This window comes from Chiloscyllium plagiosum, unplaced genomic scaffold (assembly GCF_037043375.1).
Source record: "Chiloscyllium plagiosum isolate Xiang-an unplaced genomic scaffold, Cpla_swu_hap1 HiC_scaffold_4, whole genome shotgun sequence".
Taxonomy (NCBI): domain Eukaryota; kingdom Metazoa; phylum Chordata; class Chondrichthyes; order Orectolobiformes; family Hemiscylliidae; genus Chiloscyllium; species Chiloscyllium plagiosum.
Window position 1 is genome coordinate 40,277,607 of NW_028270142.1, and position 21,315 is coordinate 40,298,921.

A 21,315-nucleotide genomic window follows, 5' to 3' on the forward strand; every position below is an offset into this window, starting at 1 on the left:
TTCAACCCCAGGGCATCAATGTGGACTTCAACAGTTTCCTCATTTCCCCTTGCCCCACTTCACCCTAGTTCCAAACTTCCAGCTTAGCACTGTCCCCATGACTTGTCCGGACTTGTCCTACCTGCCTATCTCCTTTTCCACCTATCCACTCCACCCTCTCCTCCCTGACCTATCACCTTCATCCCCTCCCCCACTCACCCATTTTACTCTGCTACTTTCTCCCCACCCCCACCCTCCTCTAGCTTATCTCTCCATGCTTCAGGCTCACTGCCTTTATTCCTGATGAAGGGCCTTTGTCTGAAACGTCGATTTCGCTGCTCCTTGGATGCTGCCTGAACTGCTGTGCTCTTCCAGCACCACTAATCCATGAACAGAATGTTTCCTGTTGTGGGGGAACATAGAATTAGGGATCACTGTTTAAAAATTAGGGCTCCACATTTAAAACTGATTAGGTGGAAGCTTTTGGTTGAAGGTAATGAAACGTTGCAACTCTGTCTTTCTGGGAAGCGATGGGAGAAGATTCCTTGAATATTTTTGAGGAACAAATAGATTGTTGTTCAGCAAAGGGTTGAAAGGTTATCAGGGTAGTCTGTGGATTTGAGGTTGTCATCAGATCAGTAATGATCTTAAATGGCTGAACAGGCTCAAGGGACCTACTCCTCCTAACTCAAATGTTCATATAAATATTTAAAGTAGGCTGAATTTTTAAGCCAGCATTTTCAATGTTTTAAGACCACTGTGGATTGTTTTACTGTAAAGCATTATCTTGGTGTTATAATATTTTTGCCTTAATGTTCCAGGTTGAACAGTCAAAAGTTTTCATTAAAGAAGGTGGTGTTCAGTTATTACTCACGATAGTTGACACACCAGGGTTTGGCGATGCTGTGGACAACAGTAACTGGTAAGGATTTCATGAAATGAATATTATGGAGTGATTTGGCATTTGTTGGGAGTCTTTAGGGTTCTCTAAGTGTTTAACTGTTAATATATTACTTTTGAAAGACAATTTTGTTGGCTGGGTAGCCATTTTGTGCCTATTAAGATGCCACAAATGGCCATAAGATAAAAGGTTGTTTCATTCTGATATAAGTTCATGGATACATTTTGCTCTCTACACCAGAGAAATTGTCTACTCAAATAGTGTTTTGCTGTGAGCAGATTGATTGCACTTGAATATAATATGTCAGCTGAGATGCTCTTTATTAATGCAGCATTCCCTAAAGTGAGGCCTCAAGTGGACTTGAACTCATGGTCCTTTAACCTCAGTGCAGGTTTTGACATTGAATCAGGGCTTGAACATGCCTTGTTATTGATAACACCACTCCCAAGGTAAAAGCTGTACCAATATTTTAAATCAGGATTACATCTGCCCCCTTGAGTGTATGCAAAGAATCCAAGGGTGCTATTTAAAAGAATTATGTTTAAGTCACCACTAAAATAAATTATATGATCATTATTATATTGTCCTTTGTGGAAGTTGTTTGTATATAGTATTGGCTACATTTACTATGTTACAGTGACTGTATAGCTGAAATACTTTTGAAGTAAAGCACTTTGTGATACCCTGAGGGATTTCTGTCCAGTTACAGCATTGATCATTTTTAACATCAGTGTTTTGAGTCAGTTTGAGCTGTTCGACAGAACATGTTGATTGGCTACCTCGAGCGTTTCTCAACAATTTGTATTTAAAAATTGCTTTAATGTCATAAAACAGTTCAAGATAGTTCAGGAGGTTTGTTAAACAAAATTTGTTACTGAACCTCGTATGGAGCTATTGAGACAGATGATCAAAACCTCAGTCCAACAAATGAGTTTTAGGAATTGCTATAAAGAAGAGTGGTTGACATTGGGAGAAATGTGTGGCGTGAAGTCCAGAGCTTAGAGCCTCAGTAGCTGAAGGCATGGTCATTTGTGATAGAGGGATTAAAACTGAGTTGTTTAAGAGGGCAGAAAGAGGGTGCACAGATGTCTTATTGTATCATTGTATTTCAACTTGGGAAGAATGAAGCCATGAAGAGACATTGCCTTTTTTTGTTTTTACAATGTTAAATAGAGGCATTCTGGAATGGGAACCCATGCAAGTCAAAGAGTACAGGTTGACGGATGAATGGGGCAGAGAGCCAGAAAAAAAACATGGCCATCAGAGTTTTGGATGAATTCATGTTTGCAAATAGCAAAGTAGGAGGCATTGGAATTGTCTAAACGTAGCAAAAGCATGGATGGGATTACTTGAGTTCTAGTTGTTTTTAACTAATTGCTTAAACTTGACTGGTAAACTGTGATGCTGCATGTTCTTTTTGAATAATCCTTCTGTGCTAGATTATTCTGCGCTGTATGTTTTTTCCTGCCTTTTGCATCCTGGATTGAACATGCAGTCCATGCTTATGATAACTCATTAAGTATAGTGAAACTTGTTCATTTGTTGGACAGTTGAAAGCTTCTGTATTCACCCTGAAGGTTATTTCTAATATAACTTAAAATAGTTTTTGATTGTACAGTAAAAATCAAAACTAAAAGTCAAAACAAATGTATCATTTTGATTTTTATGAAAAATATACAAGCACCAATAAAAACTGTATAGCTACATTTCTTTTACTGATCACAAAAAATTTAAAATTGCAATTGCTGGTTGTGGTTCAGTATTGAAGATCAGGATTAACTAATTTAATGCCTTGGTGTTTGATTTTCCAGCTGGCAACCTGTCATCGATCACATCGACAGCAAATTTGAAGATTACCTTAATGCTGAATCCCGTGTGAACAGGCGCCAGATGCCAGACAGCAGGGTTCATTGCTGTTTATACTTTATTGCTCCTTCAGGGCATGGGTTAGTAAAACCTTCCGTACAATTATAATAGCTATAGTTAATTTCTAGCTAGTATTGAATCCATGATCAATTTAACTTGTTTTTGGGCTGGTGTGTTTTCCGATCATCTTTACTACTGATAAATCAGTAATGAACCCATAGAAATTGTCTTATGTAACTTAGAAATTGAAACATAGGAACAGATCTTGTGGCCCAAACATATTGGTACTTATTTTTCTCAGAGCAGCATCCTTGTCCCATGTCTGACCTATTGTATATCTCTATTGTCTGATTTCAACTACCTCTCAAACTTGTTCTTTGATTTTTGGCATGCAGTTTGCTTCAACCGTAAACTCTGGTAATGATACTATAGTCTTATCTCCTTAAAATTGTTTTCTGATTGTTATGGACCAGACCAAATCCACTCTTAAGTGTATTAAGAAGATAACCTAGGCTGTAACTTTTTTAAGGTGTTGTGTTCCAGTTACAATTCAGTTGATCAAACTGCTCAATCTTTACACTACAGTTTATTTTTATACTACAGTTAAAATACAGACAAAATAACAAGAAAAGATAATTGATTTAACTACAACTCTTATCGAATGATTAACAAAATTTGTATTAACTATTACTAATGTACTTATAGTAACATCCCATAAACACATCCTTGGAAAATGCAAGTTCAGTAAAATTGTCTCACATGCAATTCTAATAGCAGGAAGATAACCCTAGCTTTTAGCTGCAACACAGGAATAAGAGCTTCTATATCCAGCTTCAAGACCCTGGCAACTACAGAAAGCTAAATTTAAAAAAAATCCTGGTCCTTGATCCCACCCATTCAGGCTGCTTTTATTGTTCCAACCTTTTCAAAAAAACTCTTAAGGTCTCTCAAGCTGTTAATTGGCTTTGAGCAGACTGCTTGGCACATCTGTCTCAACCTTTTTTAGTAAAAAAAGAGGACAAGATGCACCTCTTAAAGCTATAGTATTGTCACACTGATCTCAGTCGTAAATAGTAAACTTTACATCTGTTTTCTCATTCAGAACACCTCAATTGCTACAAATGATCTGTTTCTCTGTTTTTGTCAAGTCCCTTCCCATGATTGCACCAAAATATCCTTTAGTCATCTCCGTGCTAGAGCATAAAGCGCAGTGTTTCAAGTCTGTATGCTTTCTATTACTAGGCAGCTTCCTTATACATCATACCTGTTCTACTGCCTCAACCTTATACTCAATTTTGTATTAAAAATTGCACATGGTCAACTGTAATCTTACTAGGGTTTTATGCAGATTCATCATTATTCTTGTAACTACTTTATTCCTTTGTGCCCAAAATTCCACTTGATTTTGTTTCGATCTCTATCCACTTGAGGTATTGCTATTAATATTTGAAATCATTTGCTTTGCTGTCCATCTGATTGTTCCATTCATTGAACAGGTTGATAACATCTGTTTCTATTCTGTAATTTCACATCTCTGGCACATGTAGAACCTGAGCCGGGTCCTCCTGTTCCGCAAGTAGAGACATTTCCATCGCACCACAAGAGTCTCCCCTCTATTGTTACAGTATTCGTTTTCTTTAACTTGTGAAAGACTTGTGTGCAGGTGTGAAGATAATTGACAAATCTATCATTAGTTTTGATTTTCTGATGAATGGCTTAAATTTGCTTTTTCTGCAGAGAACAGAAAGATCTCCTGAGCTGGTGGAGATCTGAAGGCTTCCTTAGATCTTGTTCACAGCTGTCTTCCTGAGAATCAATCGCATGGTTGTTGACCGGCAGAAGGCCTGTCATCAGTAACTGGTCACTAGTCCACAAACCGATCAGCCACTTTCACTAACCAACACTCTATGTTGTGTACAATAGCTCAATTCCATCTCCTCTGCAACCACACTTGAACCACTGATTCACAATGAATGCAATTTATTTGCCTTCAAAACATGCAGCAATCCTTAATTTTAAAGTTCTTTTTTCATTTCAGACTACAACTTAAGATACTGAAAAATAAAAATACCTGATCTTTACACTTTGCCCAATCTCTCTGCCTTTGGTATATATTAGTATTGGCAGCCATCCAACCATCGATTGTTGTCCAACTCATCTGGCTCAGGGCAAGAAATCTGTCATTCTTACTTAAAATGCCAAACTTTTTAAACTGCCCTCTGAAGTGGTCAAATATGCCATTCAGTTTATAGTATATTTATATAGGAGTCTTCCATGTTATTTAGTGCAGTATGAATAATTAGAGTAACTAGTTTATAAAGTCAACTGCTTTAAAATTCTGGTGACTGAGAGAAAACTTTGTCTCCTTTGAAAGATGGGTGCCTCTGACATTCAGAGCTACTTCTTGAACATTGCACTGATATCCACTTTTGGTGTATGAAGTGTTTCCGACTGAGACTGCAGGTCTGTCATGAATGGGAGAATTTTTTTTAATCCAGAGGCATTGAATTTGAATGTTTACTGGGCAAATTGAAATCCTGGGATCTTTAAAATCAGTAGTAAATTTCATTGCTCCTGGAGATGTTTCAGAGATCAAAGTACATCATACTTGATCATTTTAATCCACTACAACAGCAATAAACCTCAGTCATTTGGCTAATACAGTCTCAATAGTTGAGAAATAAGCTTGCTTTTCTGAAAAAGAATGTTAGAAAGCAGCCGATATCCAGCTTGATATTTCTGAGACTCGTGTAAGTTTTATTAAGCATCAACTAAGGCTGTAGAATTACCTGCTTGGAAAAAGAGTGCGAATTTGTGGCTTGCAAGCAAGAATGCTCATGTGAAGTCTGTTGACCAATTCTGCTTCCTACCGTCCGTGCAGAATGTTGTATTAGGCAAACTCGTCAATGTTTGACTGTTGTATAGCATGACATTAAAATATTGTCTGATGTCTTCTAACTTGGGTGTTTCATTTCTGTAGACTAAAACCATTGGATATTGAATTTATGAAACGCCTACATGAAAAGGTCAATATCATTCCACTCATTGCCAAAGCAGACACCCTCACTCCTGAAGAATGTCAGCAGTTCAAGAGACAGGTGAGAAGAGAATTGCTAGTAGTTTTGATTACATTATCTTTTCTTTCAATGTGTGTTTGGCCAGGTGGACTTAATTTTTAACAAATCATTTTGTATAGTGTCCATCATTACAGCAGATTTCTTAATGTGTCTGTGCTGTTAGGAGCAGATGACAGCAAATTCATCAGTTTAAAGCAAGGAAAAATTTTAAAATGGATTCATTCATCTCATGCTCATTATTATGGTATGATTGAGGATACTATTTGGTACAAAGCAGTGCATTTGATTTTACCCTATCCACCACTAATGTGCAGTGGTAGCAGTGTGCACTAGTATGAAATGTACTGTGATAACTCACTGAGCTTTCTTCATTCATACCTTCCAAACTCACGACTTCTACAACCTAGAAGGGCAAGGGCAGTAGATACATGGGAATATCACCACTTGCAAGTTCCTCTCCAAGCCACATGCCATCCTGACTTGACACTAAATCATAATTCCTTCACCATCATTGGATCTAATTCTTTCTGGCATATTGTGAGGGTGTCCCTACTGTCCGAGGACTGCAGTGGTCCTTGAAGGAAACTTTAACGTATATAAATTGAATAGAACCTGGGAGGCATGCAGCACATTAAAAAAATGATGGATAATCTTGTCGTGAAACGCTATTCCACCAAGCACTGAATATGAGGAAACCCAAAAAAATGACTTTTGCAAAACTTTCTCTGGGGCAATTAAGCTTGGACAGCAATGCCCACACCCTGCAATGTTATTTTTAAAAATTTGCCCCAGTTTACAAGTGTTTTGAGGCAAACTAAAATGTAATTTTGCAAGTCCAAATTCATCCCACAAACTGTGTGTGGAGGGTGAGAGTGTCTGAGAGTGTGTGTGTAAAGGGGTATAAGTCTGTGAGAGGATGTGTGGTGGGGTGGGGGGGGGGGTGCGAAGCGTGTGTATGGGAGAGAGCTTGTGTATGAGAGAGGGTCTCCAGGAGTGTATGGGTCTGTAGGAGCGAGTGTATGTTTAGTGCAGTGAGGTCACCTGTAGTGTGACATGAACCCAAGATTTCGATTGAGGCCATCACCATGGGTATCGAACTTGGCTATCAGCTTCTGCTTGGCCACTTTGCATTGTTGCCTGTCCTGAAGTCCACCTTGGAGGATGGTCACCCGAATGTCCCGGACCACTGAAGTTTTTCCCGATGGGAGGAAGCACTCCTGATTGGTGATTCTTGTGCGGTGTCCATTCATCTGTTGCTGTAGCCTCTGCTCTATCTCGCCATTGTACCATGCCTCAGGGCATCCTTGCCTGCAGCACATGAAATAGACCATGTTAGCGTCACATGAGTACCTGCCACATACATGGTGGGTGGTGTCCCCACATGTAATGGTGGTATCTGTATTGACACTCTGACATGTCTTGTGAGCTGTCACTGTGTCAACACAGATGCCACCATTACACATGGGGACACCACCCACCACATACGTGGCAGGTACTCTCATGTGATGCTAACATAGTTTATCTCATGCACTGGAGGCAAGGATGCCTGAGGCATGGTACATTGCAGTAGCCTCTGCTTGGTCTACCCAACGGATGAATGGACACTGCACAAGAATCATCAGCCAAGAGTATTCCCTCCCAGTTAGGGAACACTTCTGCAGTCTGGGACATTCGACCTCGGACCTTCGGGTGACCATCCTCCAAGGCGGACTTCGGTACAGGCAACAATGCAAAGTGACTGAGCAGAGGCTGATGGCCAAGTTCGGTACCCATGAGGATGGCCTCAACCGGAACCTTGTGTTCATGTCCCACTGCAGGTGACCCCACTGCGCTAAGCAAGCGCATGTGTACACGCACCCATACTCCCCCTCATATGCAAGCTGTCTCATCCGCTCACACACAAGTACCCTCACTCTCTCTCAGACTTCGACCCCTTTGCACTCTCACACATACACACTCAGATAGACAGACAGACAGAGGCAGTTACACACCACGCGCACACAGCCACGTAAGTTTGTAGGGTGAATTTGTACTTGCAGAATTTTTATTTTGTCCAAAAGCTGCATGAATTCATGTAAGCTTGTGTAAACCCCTCTATTTAGAAATAGAATCTGTCTGAACACTGGGGCACAGTCAAACTTTAACCTCATACCTTCAGTGCATTATCTGAGCTGACATGGCACCTATTGTTGAAGTTCACTTGAGAATGTAACTTTAAAAGAAGTTCTAGGATTTTTGTATGAAAGAACTGAAACCAACATGGTGATTCGAAAAGATAAGAGACTTGACAAGCAATCCAGCTCTTTTTCGATATATAATTTCAGTAGCATCGTGCTGTAAAGTTTTGCTATAAATTCTGTCTCTTACAACTGTGTACTTCACAACCACATGATGGAGTGGTACTTCACAACCACATGATGGAGTGGCACTCCAAAAGCTAGTGCTTCCAATTAAGTCTGTTGGACTATAAGCTAGTATTGTGATTTTTAACTTCTATAATTCTTTTAGATATTTAAATCCCGAATATCTTCAATTCTTCTGCAACTGGTTTGCTGTTAAAATCCCTCAAGTATCATACTTGTACATTTGCAAAGCTTAAAGGGATGTTGTAAAATAATAAGTACAGCCTTGGAGCAAAGTACTAAAACTTTAGTCAACACCTTAACAGTCATTCACTCATGTTACATAGACCATCCAATACAGAGGAAACCATTGCGCATTTAGTGCTTGAACTAGTTCTTGGGTACAGCTGTCTAATTAATTTCACAATCATAACCCACAATCCTGCCTTTTTTTTTGTTTTCAAGTATTTATCCATTTCTCTTTTTAAAGTTAATATTGAATCTGATTTCATTAACAGCCAACATTTACCAGATCATCATAACTCACTTGATGGAAAGTGTTCAACGTTTTTGGATAACAATACAGCAATTAATATTTTTACAGGTGATGAGAGAAATCCAGGAGCATAAAATAAAGATCTATGAATTCCCAGAAACTGACGATGAAGAAGAAAACAAGTTGGTAAAAAAGGTTAAGGTAGTGTATCATTGGAGGCTTGTTTCCAGTACGTTCCACATATTATTGGTGATTAGAGACTTTTTTCCAGAGAGAAACTCTCGAAGAAATGCAAAGCATTATGACCCTTTATACTAATCTTGAAATAATTTTGAAAACTAGATTCCTGTTTTCATGCAGATTACCTTGCTGAAGGGCTTTTATTCTATAAAATACAATTGCATTAATTTTAGAGCAAGTCAAGTTACAGAATTGCATATTCTGTTTAACAAATGTATAGGTCATTTTTGCAATCTGTAAATGAATCTTAATTTTTTTTAATTTATGGATTGCAAATGTGTAATGTAGCAGAACTTGAGTGTAAATTGAAAATTGAGTAGAACTTGAGAGAGAGTATTAAGGAACTTTTGGATGGTTCATGTCATGGGAGACTATTCTACCTCGTTATCCAGCAACTTGAAGGATATAAGTTTGGTAAGTTGGCTTGAGTTACATCGCAGTATGAAAAAGAAAACAAAACTATCTTTGAAGTGCAGCCAAAATTTTTTTGACTGAAACCTAAACTTGGCAGAATCTGCACGATGCCTTTACAAGTGCACATTAACAAATGAATAACAATGGCATCAGGTACAGCTTAATTTGAGGTGTAAAATTTGCATGTATTGCATTATTAGAATCTGGTGCAAGGAGCTGACTGGACTTGTAGCCCAGATTACTTGAATTTGACAAGAATTCTCTGCTCATTTTCTAGTGAAGTTGGTGGCATATATGTTTGAATCTTTGCAATCTCAATGGGATCAATATCTTTAATTAAACTATAATCCTGAGGTATGCATTGTGTTGTTACTCTGTAGCAATGGGGGACTGAGGGAATATGGCACATTGATGCTGCAAACAGTCCACGCGTGAAGAATAGGAGGAGACTCAAAACTAAATGGATGGCTGGGTCAGAAATTCTGTGGCCAGAAAGTGGAATGGATAGCAAGAGGATGAGAGAAGGAAAGAATAGTGTTTAGAGATAGCTTTGCTTCAGTGTGTAGCTGTTTTGACTACCATGCATCATATTTGGAAAATAAACCCTTTCCTGTTTTGAACAATTAATTTTTAAACATTGCTTTTGGAAATAATACAGTGGAACGTCTATCAATCAAAATTCTGATCTAAACTGGTTTTAATGGTGACTTTTTAAAAGTACACTGCCATCATTTAACATGCTTAAAACATCACCCTAAAATGGGGCAACAGTATTGCCAGTGACCTATAATATGAATGATTTTATCAATTGTGGTTACCTGTCAACTGATGAGGAATTAGCATATACCAGTAAAAAGCCTATCTAATCTGAATGATTTGCTGTGCATCAAGAACAAGGTATGTTTTAAATGGCTCTTGTAGCGCAGTGTAGTGTCCCTGTCTTGGGCCAGAGGCCTAGGTTCAAGTACCACCTGCTCCAATAGTGTGTCAAAACATGTCTATGAATAGGTTGATTAAAATATTTACCATTGAAAAGCCAGGAATTGGCAGATGGTAAATATTTACAGTATAGGTGTCGGCCATTTTGTTGATTTGTGGCTGCACAGCAAATTATTCTTTTCTCCTCTTAAAATTACCATTCATATGCTGAAGTTTTTAAGCCCATATCATGAAAAGGCATCAACTGCTAAGTATTTCCAGCACTTTCTACATGTTTGCACAGCTAATTCTGGATAGGATCATTTACGTTTCCCTGCAATATTATAGCCTGTTAGTCTTTTCCATTTTCAGTCTTTGTCCAGTTCCCTTTTACCAAGTACGATTAATATCCTTTCACCACCCTTTCAAGTAGCACGTTCCAAATCCTAACCAACTGGGGTAGAAAGAACCTTCATCTCACCTCTAGTTCCTTTGTCGAATTTCAAATTTTGCTTCTCTGGTTAGCAGCCTTCAATGAAATGTGCTCCTTGTTTACTCTACCAAAGCATCTATTAAGTTTCCCCCTAACCCCTAAGAATCCTAACTTCAATTTCTCCATATAACAGAAGTCTTCCATCCCATGTACCATTCTGATCAATCTCTTCAGAATCCTTTTCTAAAGTGTTTTGTCCAAATTGGTGCGGTACTTCAACTGGGGACTGATTATTGTTTAACAAAAGGTTGAGCATAAATTCTGTACTTGGCAATATAATGTGTACAAGATTATTCTCTTTTAGGAGTTTTAAGATCATAACGGCTAATTTGGTCCCAAATAAATTGTGTTTAATATAACTTGACAAACATTGTACTGATTTATCTGAATGTTTATCTTTTCCAGGATCGTTTACCTCTTGCTGTTGTAGGTAGTAATACTATTATAGAGGTGAATGGAAAACGAGTCAGAGGAAGACAGTATCCTTGGGGAGTTGCAGAGGGTAAGTCTATTTGTTGCTTCCTTTCATTATGTTGAAGCTTTTAATCATTTAAATTATTTGATAAGTGATATTGATTGGAAAAAAAAATTTATACTTGATGTTTGGAGTTCCTATCTATTCAAAGTATGTTTAAAAAAAGCTTGAATTTGCAGGGTATGACGGTTTGTAACACAGAAGAAGGCCTTTGACCCATTGAGCCTATGTTGCCAATGCACATGTAAATATTAGAATTCAGTAATACCTTTCATGATAGGACACTACAGCTGTGTTTCAGCCAATGAAGTACCCTTGAAATATCGGCACTATTGCATGTAAGAAACCCATCAGTCAACGTAAGAACAACATAATTCAATAATCTGATTTTTCTGATGTTGGTTGAGGGATAAATATTGACCCTGGAATACCAGCATAAACTCTGGTACATCATTCCTGATGAAGATATTATGCCTGAAGTGTCGACTCTCCTGCTCCTCCGATGCTGCCTGACCAGCTATGCTGCAACACCACATTTTGAATTTGATCCTCAGTATCTGAGGTCCTCCGTTTCTGTCAGTATGGTGCTCAAGTTAGATTATATGCTTAAATTTCTTGAGTAGCAGCAATTTGTCAAAGTAGCTAAATAAATTCCCTGAAAGCTGTGGTCTTTGAGTCTGAGAGGGAATTCCCAATGACGTGTTCGCTGTAGTTCTGATCGAAACATGATGGACAATTTGGAAAGCATGCTTAATTCTTAGAATTAACATTTAAACCTTCCATAAAACAGGGCAATCAATGAGTATAGTATCATTGATTTGGTTTTTGACCATTTTTGTCATTGGCTGTTTCTATGCTGCTGAAATCAACATTTGGTTGTTGATCTTAAAGAAACTGAGCTTTTTAGCATTCAAAATTTAAATGTGCAGCTGTTGATATAGTATTTGAATTTTGTAGCAGGGTGCATACATTGAACCACAATGTAATCAATGGTAGTCATTGACAGTTTATTTTACCAGTGGTGCAAATTCACGTGTTTAATTAGGTGAGGGTTTTAGCTTTGGGGAGATGAGCAATAGGTCGAATATTTGAAGTTGAAGATGCTTCTTTACTGTGATATCTGATATGTACACCTTGCTTTCATTGCTGCAATGCGTGAGTGACCTAAGTTTTTACTGTTTGCGTTGCTCCAAATGATTTGGGTAGAAGTCACCATTTTCAAGATAGATTTTCTTATTGTTAAGCTTTCTAAGCTGTCTGGTCTGTCCAGGTAATCACGGGAACAGACAATAGTTAATGTAATTGCCTATTGCATCCCTTTGAACTTCAAACTATGCCATTGATCTGAGGTTCAAACCAACCTGAAATTCAACCAGTCTTCTATCCTTTAGTAAGAAGCAAATAGAGAAGAGCTTCACTATACAACCGAGGGAGTACAGAATGTGAAATTCATTGCCCAATGAAGTGGTTGAGGCATTTAACATGGATACATTTAAGAGGAAGCTAAACAGATACACGAGGGAGAAAAGAATAAAGGAATATTTTATGTTGTGAATAATGAGAGGGAGATGACTTGAGAAATTTCAATTGCTTGGGCTAAATACCTTGTTACTGTGCTGCATATGCTCTTCACTTCTGTGTACTAATTTCACCATATTCCAGACACTATCCTCTGCCAAAGATTGTTGAATTCTTTTGTTTGGCAATATTTCAAAGAAAAAATAATTTTTCTTTGCTGAGTTGTCATTGTTGATTCAATACATCTTTTACACATGTACAAAGGCATTGAAATCAATTTTTTTGAAAAAAATCTTTTAGTTCATCTTGCTGTTAGACTCAACAGGATCTGAAAGTTTTGAAGAAAGGTCTCTAGACTTGAAACATTAACTCCTTGTTTTCACAGATGCTGTCAGATCTGAATTTCTCCAGCAATTTGAGCTTTTGTTTTTTTAAGCAATCCAATGGTCTTGCTACTGAAGTGATGCATGTATGCTCCATTTGAAAGCACTTCACGATTACCAAAATACTGCCCAGAAGCAGGGGTGGAGGAGGCGTGGGATTGGAGGGTGCATGTACATTATATGCACAGACGAAAGAGAAACCATTTGCAAGTGATTTGGGAATGGTGATGTAGTTTTGTTTAAACTGAAGCGTAGCAGATGATCTAAACTGGTAAAACTGCAACCAGAAATGTGGAAAACCATCTGTGTGCACTAGAGTTCCAAGACCAAATGTGGGTAGAGGTGGCAATTATCATTTATAGATTAAACATCTTTTCTGGATTTTTTTTGTTCTTCTGGGGTTATGATTGAGTTAATCTGATCATATTTAAGGGACAGAAGAGAACACGTTTGTGATGTCATATTACCGGGTAACTGCTCTATCAGTTTATGACTTAAGTAACTCAGTGGAAAGTTTGTTTACCAGTCCAATATCTTGAATTAAAATTTAATCCTGTATTTGTTTAATTCCTTGATGAATCTGATACAGTCTGTGGGGAGTACAGATATTTTTAATTTGTTGAGAATTGTGTTTTCAGAATGGAATTACAACAGTTCTGGTTTTTTTGGAAATTGATTTCCGTTTAAAATGAGCAGCCAGTGCAAATACACATTAACAATTCTAAAGAAATTGCATCTGTTTTTTATGTTAGAGAAACAGGCAGAGGAAAAACATGTATCCTTGCAAATTTCGAGCCAAAAACATCTTCACTCAAAGGAGTAGTATATGGTGAACACACAGCAGCATTTCCAGGCACCAGTTGGAAAGGAAATGCTTTCCAGTCTTTGTAGTGTGTTGCTGTCAGGAAATTGAGGGGCCTGGTTTTGGTGCAGCAGCAGCTGTACCAGTGGAGAAATGAGACTAGAAGATTATGGCTTGTCCCTATAGGTTGCTGTTAAGATGCAAAGCAGGAAATGACTGTAACATAGTGCTGTCCATTTGTGGTGGCAGCACTTAAAAGGCACAAGTAACCATAAACCTTTGTTGATAGGGGCGTGATTTAAATGATGATTGACTTTATTTTTCCTGCCCTTGTCTGTGTTGAAAAAGTGAAATACTAGTTGACTTTTATATGCAAGTCTTTTGTCCAAATTCTTTTTCCTAATTGAAATGTGATCCTCTTGAAAAATTGGACCTGTGTTTACAAGATAGTTTATATCCAATTGGATTTAATAAAGTAAAACTTTGTCTTTGCTGTTTAGCTGTTACTTAGTGAAAATTTGCAAATGATTCACTGTAAATGTAATGCAATGAGAGTAATATTTTCCGATGATAGAAAAGATGCTGTAGAATAGTTAGCTTAGTGTGGTGAGATTTACTCAGTTGAGAAACTGAATATTTCATATGTAATAAATAATTACTATTCATAAGTAGGTGGAGACAATGCAATTAATACATTTTGGCAGTCAATATTGATACGTAAAATGAAGTTTTAATAGTTTAAGAGGAGGAGGAACGATAGGAGATGGACTTGTCAAATTGTAAGAAAAAAAATCATTAAAGATTGATTTGAACTTGAACAAACTTGAAATCTTTGAAAACCTCTTTGTATTGTCATAGCAGTTCTCTGTTTATTAAACTATATTGGCCCACTCCCTTTTAAAGTTATTGACCCACTATATTGGCCCACTCCCTTTTAAAGTTATTGACATTATTTGCTCCCACTAAGTTTTATTCTTTTCTGGGATTTAGTTTTAAACTTGATGTCAATTTTGATTTAACTTCATAGTTTGTAACACCTAATGTAGCCAGTAAAGGAGCAGAACTACTAGGTCAATTGCTATCAACAGCTAGATCAACAAGTTTGTAATGTTTTTTTTATTGTTACATGATCAAATTCTGTTGGTGTAATGTCTCGGCAAAGCAGTGATTTATTGTTACGACTACCAAGTTATCAGTGTAGATGAGTTTTATTATGTTCCATATGTGCAATGGTTGTTTGTTGGTACAATTTTCAACACGAAAATTGGTGACAGATTTGGATCAGATGCAAATTCAAATGTGAAGAATCTGAATCCCAACTCCAACCTGCCTATTTCTGATTTTAATGGCAGGCAATCCTGAGGGACAGGATTTAAATGTATTTGGAAAGGCAAGGGCTGATTATGGATAGTGAACATGGCTTTGTACATGGGAAATCATGTCTCACGAACTTGACTGAGTTTTCTTGAAGTAAAAAAGGGGATTGAGGGCAGAGCAGTGAATGCGATCTATATGGACTTCAGTAAGGTGTTCAACAAGGCTTCCTCATGGTAGACTGATTAGCAAGGTTAGATCACATGGAATACAGGGAGAGCTAGCCATTTAGATACAGCACTAGCTGAAGGATAGAAGACCAGGGTGGTGGTGAAGGGTTGCTTTTCATCATTTATATAAATGCTTTAAATGTGAACATAGGAGGTGTAGTTACTAAGTATGCAGATTACACAAATATTGGAGGTGTGGTGGACAGCGAAGAAGGTTATCTCAGTTCAATGGGATCTTGATCAGATGAACCAGTGGGCTAAAGAGTGGCAGATGGAGTGTAATTTAGGTAAATGTGAGGTGCTGCAATTTGGAAGGGCAAATGGTGGCACGACTTGTACACTTAATGGTGAGGTTCTGGAGAGTTGCTGAATAAAGAGACCTTGGAGTGCAGGTTCATAGTTCCTTGAAAGAGGAGAGTCGCAGATAGATAGGATAGTGAAGATGATGTTTGGTATGCTTTTCTTTATTGGTCAGAGCATTGAGTATAGGGGTTGGGAGGTCATGTTGCGGCTGTACAGGAAATTGGTTAGGCTACTTTTGGAATATTGCGTGCAGTTCTGGTCACTCTCCTACAGGAAGGATGTTGTGAAACTTAAAAGGGTTCAGAAAAGATTTACAAGGATGTTGCCAGGGTTGGGGGACTTGAGCTATAGGCAGAGGCTGAATGGGCTGGGGCTGTTTTCCCTGGAGCGTCGGAGGCTGAGGGGTGACCCTATAGAGGTTTATAAATTCATGAGGGGCATGGATAGGGTAAATAGACAGACAAGGTCTTTTTCCTGGGGTGGGAGAGCCCAGAACTAGAGGGGAAAACTTAAGAGACCTAAGGGACAACTTTTTCAAACAGAGGGTGGTGTGTGTCTTATGAGCTGCCAAAGGAAATGGTGGAGGCTGATATAATTACAATATTTAAAAGGCACCTGGATGGGTATATGAATAGGAAGGGTGTAGAGGGATACAGGCCAAGTGCTGGCCAATGGGATTAGATTAGTTTAGGATATCTGGTCGGCGTGGACGAGGTGGACTGAAGGGTCTGTTTTTGTGCTGTACATCTCTATGACTCTGACAGGAGACGAGAAGTTAAAAATTGCTGGTTCAAGAAATTAAGCACCATTCCTCTGACCTGTTGAATCTAGTTTCCTTTCTTGACCAATTCTTGCTGTCTGAAAAAAGTTGAGCAGGTGAGAAAACAAATGTGCAGTTTTTCAAGGAGGTGATCACATTTGTAGTTCAGATTGAGTCATCTAATGTGAAAGCTTTTTAAACTTCCATGTATCCATTATGGGAGTCATTGTATTTCTTTAAATTGCTGACCTTGTGATCTCTAGCTTTGCTGCTTATCCTCTTTGGTGAAATATTTCCTGGGCCCTTTTTAGTAACATGCACTGATTGACATTGCTACCGTCATTGCTTGTGTCTAGCAAGTTATGGGTACAATATTGGGTATGATAGCTACTTCTGTATAAGTCCAGGTAAGTGAAAGTATTTTGCTATTTTGTTCAATAAAAAGTAATTTGAAGTTATGTACAGTTTAAAATCCATGCTGATTTGTTGAAAATGTATTTGAATTATTTGGTTATTTTGTTTTTTAATTCATTCTTCACTCTTATTTAATATGTAACACTGTTGAACTGCAGACAACCAGTTTACGACGATAGTATGGCCTTGAAGTATTTGTACTGAATTTTAATGCATCTTAAATTTGATCAGCTGTATCAGTGGCTGTTTTAACATGAGCTGAATTTCGAAATGGCTGTCCTTTCTGACACCCTGCTACCACTGAATTAAGTGACAATGAAAATTGTGGCATTGTGGGAAAATCTGTGTCGTATTAAAGAATACATTCAGGCCTGGGAATCCTTTTTTGTTTGCTCACTAATAAGAGTTGCATTAATGCGATGTGGTGCACTACATTGATAAACATTTGCAATATCTTTGCATGTGGCAGCTTTATTCTAAATCATTAAGTACACCTAACTATATGTGTGCAGTATAAAAATCACTAATGGAATAAATTTTCCCTTTTTTACAGTTGAAAATAGTGAGCACTGTGACTTCACAATCTTACGAAACATGCTGATCAGGTAAGGCAGACACGTTTGACTGATCAGCAATTAGTATCTGATTTGTTCCTACAAATGTGGCTTCAGCCTGGTGTGACTTATTAAGCTCGGCCTTATTTTTGCCACATAGAAAAAGTGAAAATAAATATTTTGAATCAGTAGTGTTTGAAATTTGCCTCTGAAGTATCAACCAATATTAGAAGCGCAAGGTGTTCAACCAGATTTACATCAACATTTCTAAATGCATGTCAGTATGGTCCCTGTTTATTCCAAGCAAATCAACCCTTGTATGTTTTTGCTCTTGCACTGCTGCATTGTTTTGGGTGGCATGAATTCTCTCAGATGATCAAATCAACTTGACTTGGTAGCAGTGTTGTAACTTCGTTTCAACATCTGCAAATGTAATAAAAAGGGATTTTTAACTTATTGTAAATATCGCTGAATTGCAACAACAGCAAATTTATTTTTTCAAATAAAGCGCAAGGTTTTCTTTAAACTTGTTGTTCACTGAGTGAAATGGAAATCAAACTGTTTTGCGAATTATACTGCTCTCATTTTGTTGAAGTGTAGAAATTAAGAGGACTGGAAAAGATGATTCTGCCAACCCAAGAGTTCAAATGCAGTTTGTTGACCTGTATCCTCCATTTGATTTTCTTGCCAAATGAATGTGCCAGACAGGCATGAAATTACTGCGCTGTCCATTCCATACATTCCTTATTTAACCTTTGAACATCTGACCTCACCACTCAGAGCTGCTCCCAAGATCCATCCCAGGCCTCGTTTTCATACCACTACCAGATTAAGCTATTTTTTAGGGTTGATTCTGTCCACTTTTTTTTTTTCTTAAGGTTTTTTAAATATTTGAAGATTCATTTGTTATCTATCTTTTGCTCTTTGTGAGCAAGCTCTGTTAACTTAGTCTGTGGTAGATTGGGCATCTGACATTGGGTAACCAGTGGGTAGCTCTTTGCATCTGCAGTAACAGGATGTCCTTCCTGGAGTATTAGTGAGAAATACACATGATGCTCCCCAGAGCCACTGAGCTCCAAGTTGTCCTGTTATCATGTACTTTGTCCTACCATGCTAAGTTGATTGGTTCCACAAGTTCACAATTCACAAATCCTTTACTATATCCTTGTAGACTAGCACATAATTTATAGTTTCAATGTTATTGGTTCCCAGTCTCATTTATTGTTCCACAGAGACATTAAAGTTTGCAGCATTGAAAATAGAAAATTCTGAAAATATTCAGACCTGTCAGCATCTATGGAGACAGAAACAGAATTAATATTTCAGTTTTTAATGACTTTTCAAGAAAGCTGGAAAACTGAGTTTTAACAAGTTTTAAGGAAGCTCAGGTGTTGGAAAAATGTGGAGAAAGGAGCGAAAGGGAGGGTCTGTGAACTAACTGACAACATGGAAGTGGTGTAAGGCAAAAGATGGTGAGACAAGGAATCAGAAGATGGGAACCAGAGAAGGTGGAAATCAGAATAACATAATCAACACCGACAGCTGCTGCCCAAAACAAAAATCAGTTATCTGAAAATTTATTGAACTCTTTGTAAAATGTAAAAGGGTTGTGAAGTACCAATTTGAAATGAGATGTTGCTCTTCAAATCAGCGTTCAACTCCAGAACATTACAGTTGCAATTTTTAAAAGACATTTGGATAGACACATGAATAGGCAAGATTCAGAGGGATATGGGCTAAAAGCAAGGAAATGGAAGAACTTTAATTTGGGAAACTTGATTGGCATAACCGTAAGGGTCTGTCTCACTCTGACTGTATGATTATGCCTGTAATTCAGAGTGGAACATAGTTAACATGGGTTATTGAGAGCTATGGATTAGGTTCGAGTTGAATGGAGGGCAAAGGGCAATTAACAAATCTGTACATGTTCACTCAGTATTGAGAAAATGATATTTTCAGCACTGAGTATAGTAAATGAAACTTTGGACCATGCACAAATAAATCACCTTTAACAGAGTATTTGGGACCTGGGATAATAGGCTTAGTTTCTCCACCTATTTCTGCAATATCTTGAGTTTGCCCTTTTGTACTTTCCCTAACTACTACACCACGGTATTTATATAAAACCTATTACAGGTACTTCCTGTTTCCAGTGCTGATGAGGTCATCAACCTTTGATATTAATCCTGTTTCTCTCACTGTAGGTGGTAGTTTCAGTATTTCACATTTCCAGCACCTATGGTGTTTTGCTTATTTTAAAACATAAGAGAATACCATTGAGGTCATGCCATTTCTTTGCCAGGCTAATCCAACTGCCCCTGACCACCTGAGTGTTTTCTATTTCTCCTTCAAAAACCTAGTACAGTCTTTACTTTGAAGCAGCATTGGTCACTGGTCCACCCAATTCCTGTTGTAATGCATTCAGTGCTCCAACAACCATTGACTCCCAAATTAGGAGAAATGGGTGCTGCTTTCGTTATTAAAACTACTGTTCAAAAAACACATTGCACTTCAGAGTTTTTAGTTTCTCAAAGCAGCTTTCCAGTTCCTCAGCATGCTCATCATTGTTGAAAACCTGTCTCCCATCCGATTGTTGCTTGAAAATCTTGGTTGTTTTATCTCTGAACTTCTAAATTTTTGACAACTTAAAAACAATTGTATTGCTGGTAAATGGCAACTCAGTACTCACTTTCTGCTATTCTGCTCTCCATAATCAGTAATTTTCTTTAATGTTTGATGGGTTGTGGGTGTCATTGGCATGTATATCTATTCTTAATTACTACAAATAAGTTTCTTACTAGGCCATTTCAGAGGCATTTAGTCACACTGCTGAGAGTCTGGAGCCTAGGTTGCCCATACTAATAGGAATGGCAGATTTTCTTCACTAAAAAACATTAATGAATCAGATGAGATTTTATGAAAATGGCAGTTTTGTTTACACCATTGATGAAACAGTTTGAGTGCCCTAAATTTACATTAGGCCAAATGCTATGCTGAGATTTGAATCCCTAGGCCATTATGCTGAACCTCTGGATTATTAGTCCAGTAACACTGGGTAGCATGGTGGCTCAGTGGTTAGCACTGCTGCCCCACAGCACCAGGGATCCAGGTTCGATTTCAGCCTTGGGTGATTGTCTGTGTGGAGTTTGCACATTCTCCTTGTGCCAGTGTGGGTTTTCTCTGAGTGGTACGGTTTCCTCCCATCGTTATGCAGGTGTGGTGGATCGGCCATGCTAAATTGTTCATAGTGTCCAGGGCTGTGCAGGCTCGGTGGGACGCCATCGGAAATGCAGGATTATGGGGGTGGGGGGGGGGGGGTCTGCTTGGAATGTCTTTGGAGGCTCTGTGTAATGGGTCGCATGACCTGCTTCCACACTGTGTGGATTATGATTGTCACTGTATCCCTATCCTTTGAGCATATAAATAATTATTAATCTATCTAAGTACCTTTCGTAGCCAATCATTGCGTTTCTCCCAAAATCTCCTTAAAGTTACCCCTTTGACCATATGTTGGTACTCATGTGTTCTGTATCTCTATAGTTTCTTGTTAAGTTGGTTTTGTAACACTTATTAGACCCATGGAGCATTCTACTTTGTAAAAGGTGCTATGTTAATAATACTTGTTGCTGGACAGAATCGCCTGTTATTTTTAGTCACACATAGCTATCAGAGTTCTAACATCCTTGGCCCACTTACCCTGATGTGTTCATACTGAGGTGTTTCTCACGAGTCTCCAGAATTTTCTCCATGATGATATGTTGGACTCCTATCATTTGTCATTTTCAGGCCAGTCCTGTAAAAATCTCACATACATACAGCATTCCATTCACTGTTGT

At 38.1% G+C, this 21,315-nt stretch overlaps 1 protein-coding gene across 2 annotated transcripts in view; it reads left to right on the plus strand.

Annotated features, from left to right (window-relative positions):
* The window catches only part of LOC122549258 (septin-7), a 120,050-nt gene that overhangs the window by 82,599 nt on the left and 16,136 nt on the right, over positions 1–21,315 (plus strand). For both annotated transcript variants that reach the window (XM_043688754.2, XM_043688753.2), the window contains exons 3-8: positions 801–901; positions 2,692–2,826; positions 5,727–5,844; positions 8,770–8,862; positions 11,132–11,228; positions 17,479–17,530. In XM_043688754.2, coding sequence (XP_043544689.2) covers positions 801–901; positions 2,692–2,826; positions 5,727–5,844; positions 8,770–8,862; positions 11,132–11,228; positions 17,479–17,530 — 596 coding nt within the window. The remainder of the gene's footprint in view (positions 1–800; positions 902–2,691; positions 2,827–5,726; positions 5,845–8,769; positions 8,863–11,131; positions 11,229–17,478; positions 17,531–21,315) is intronic.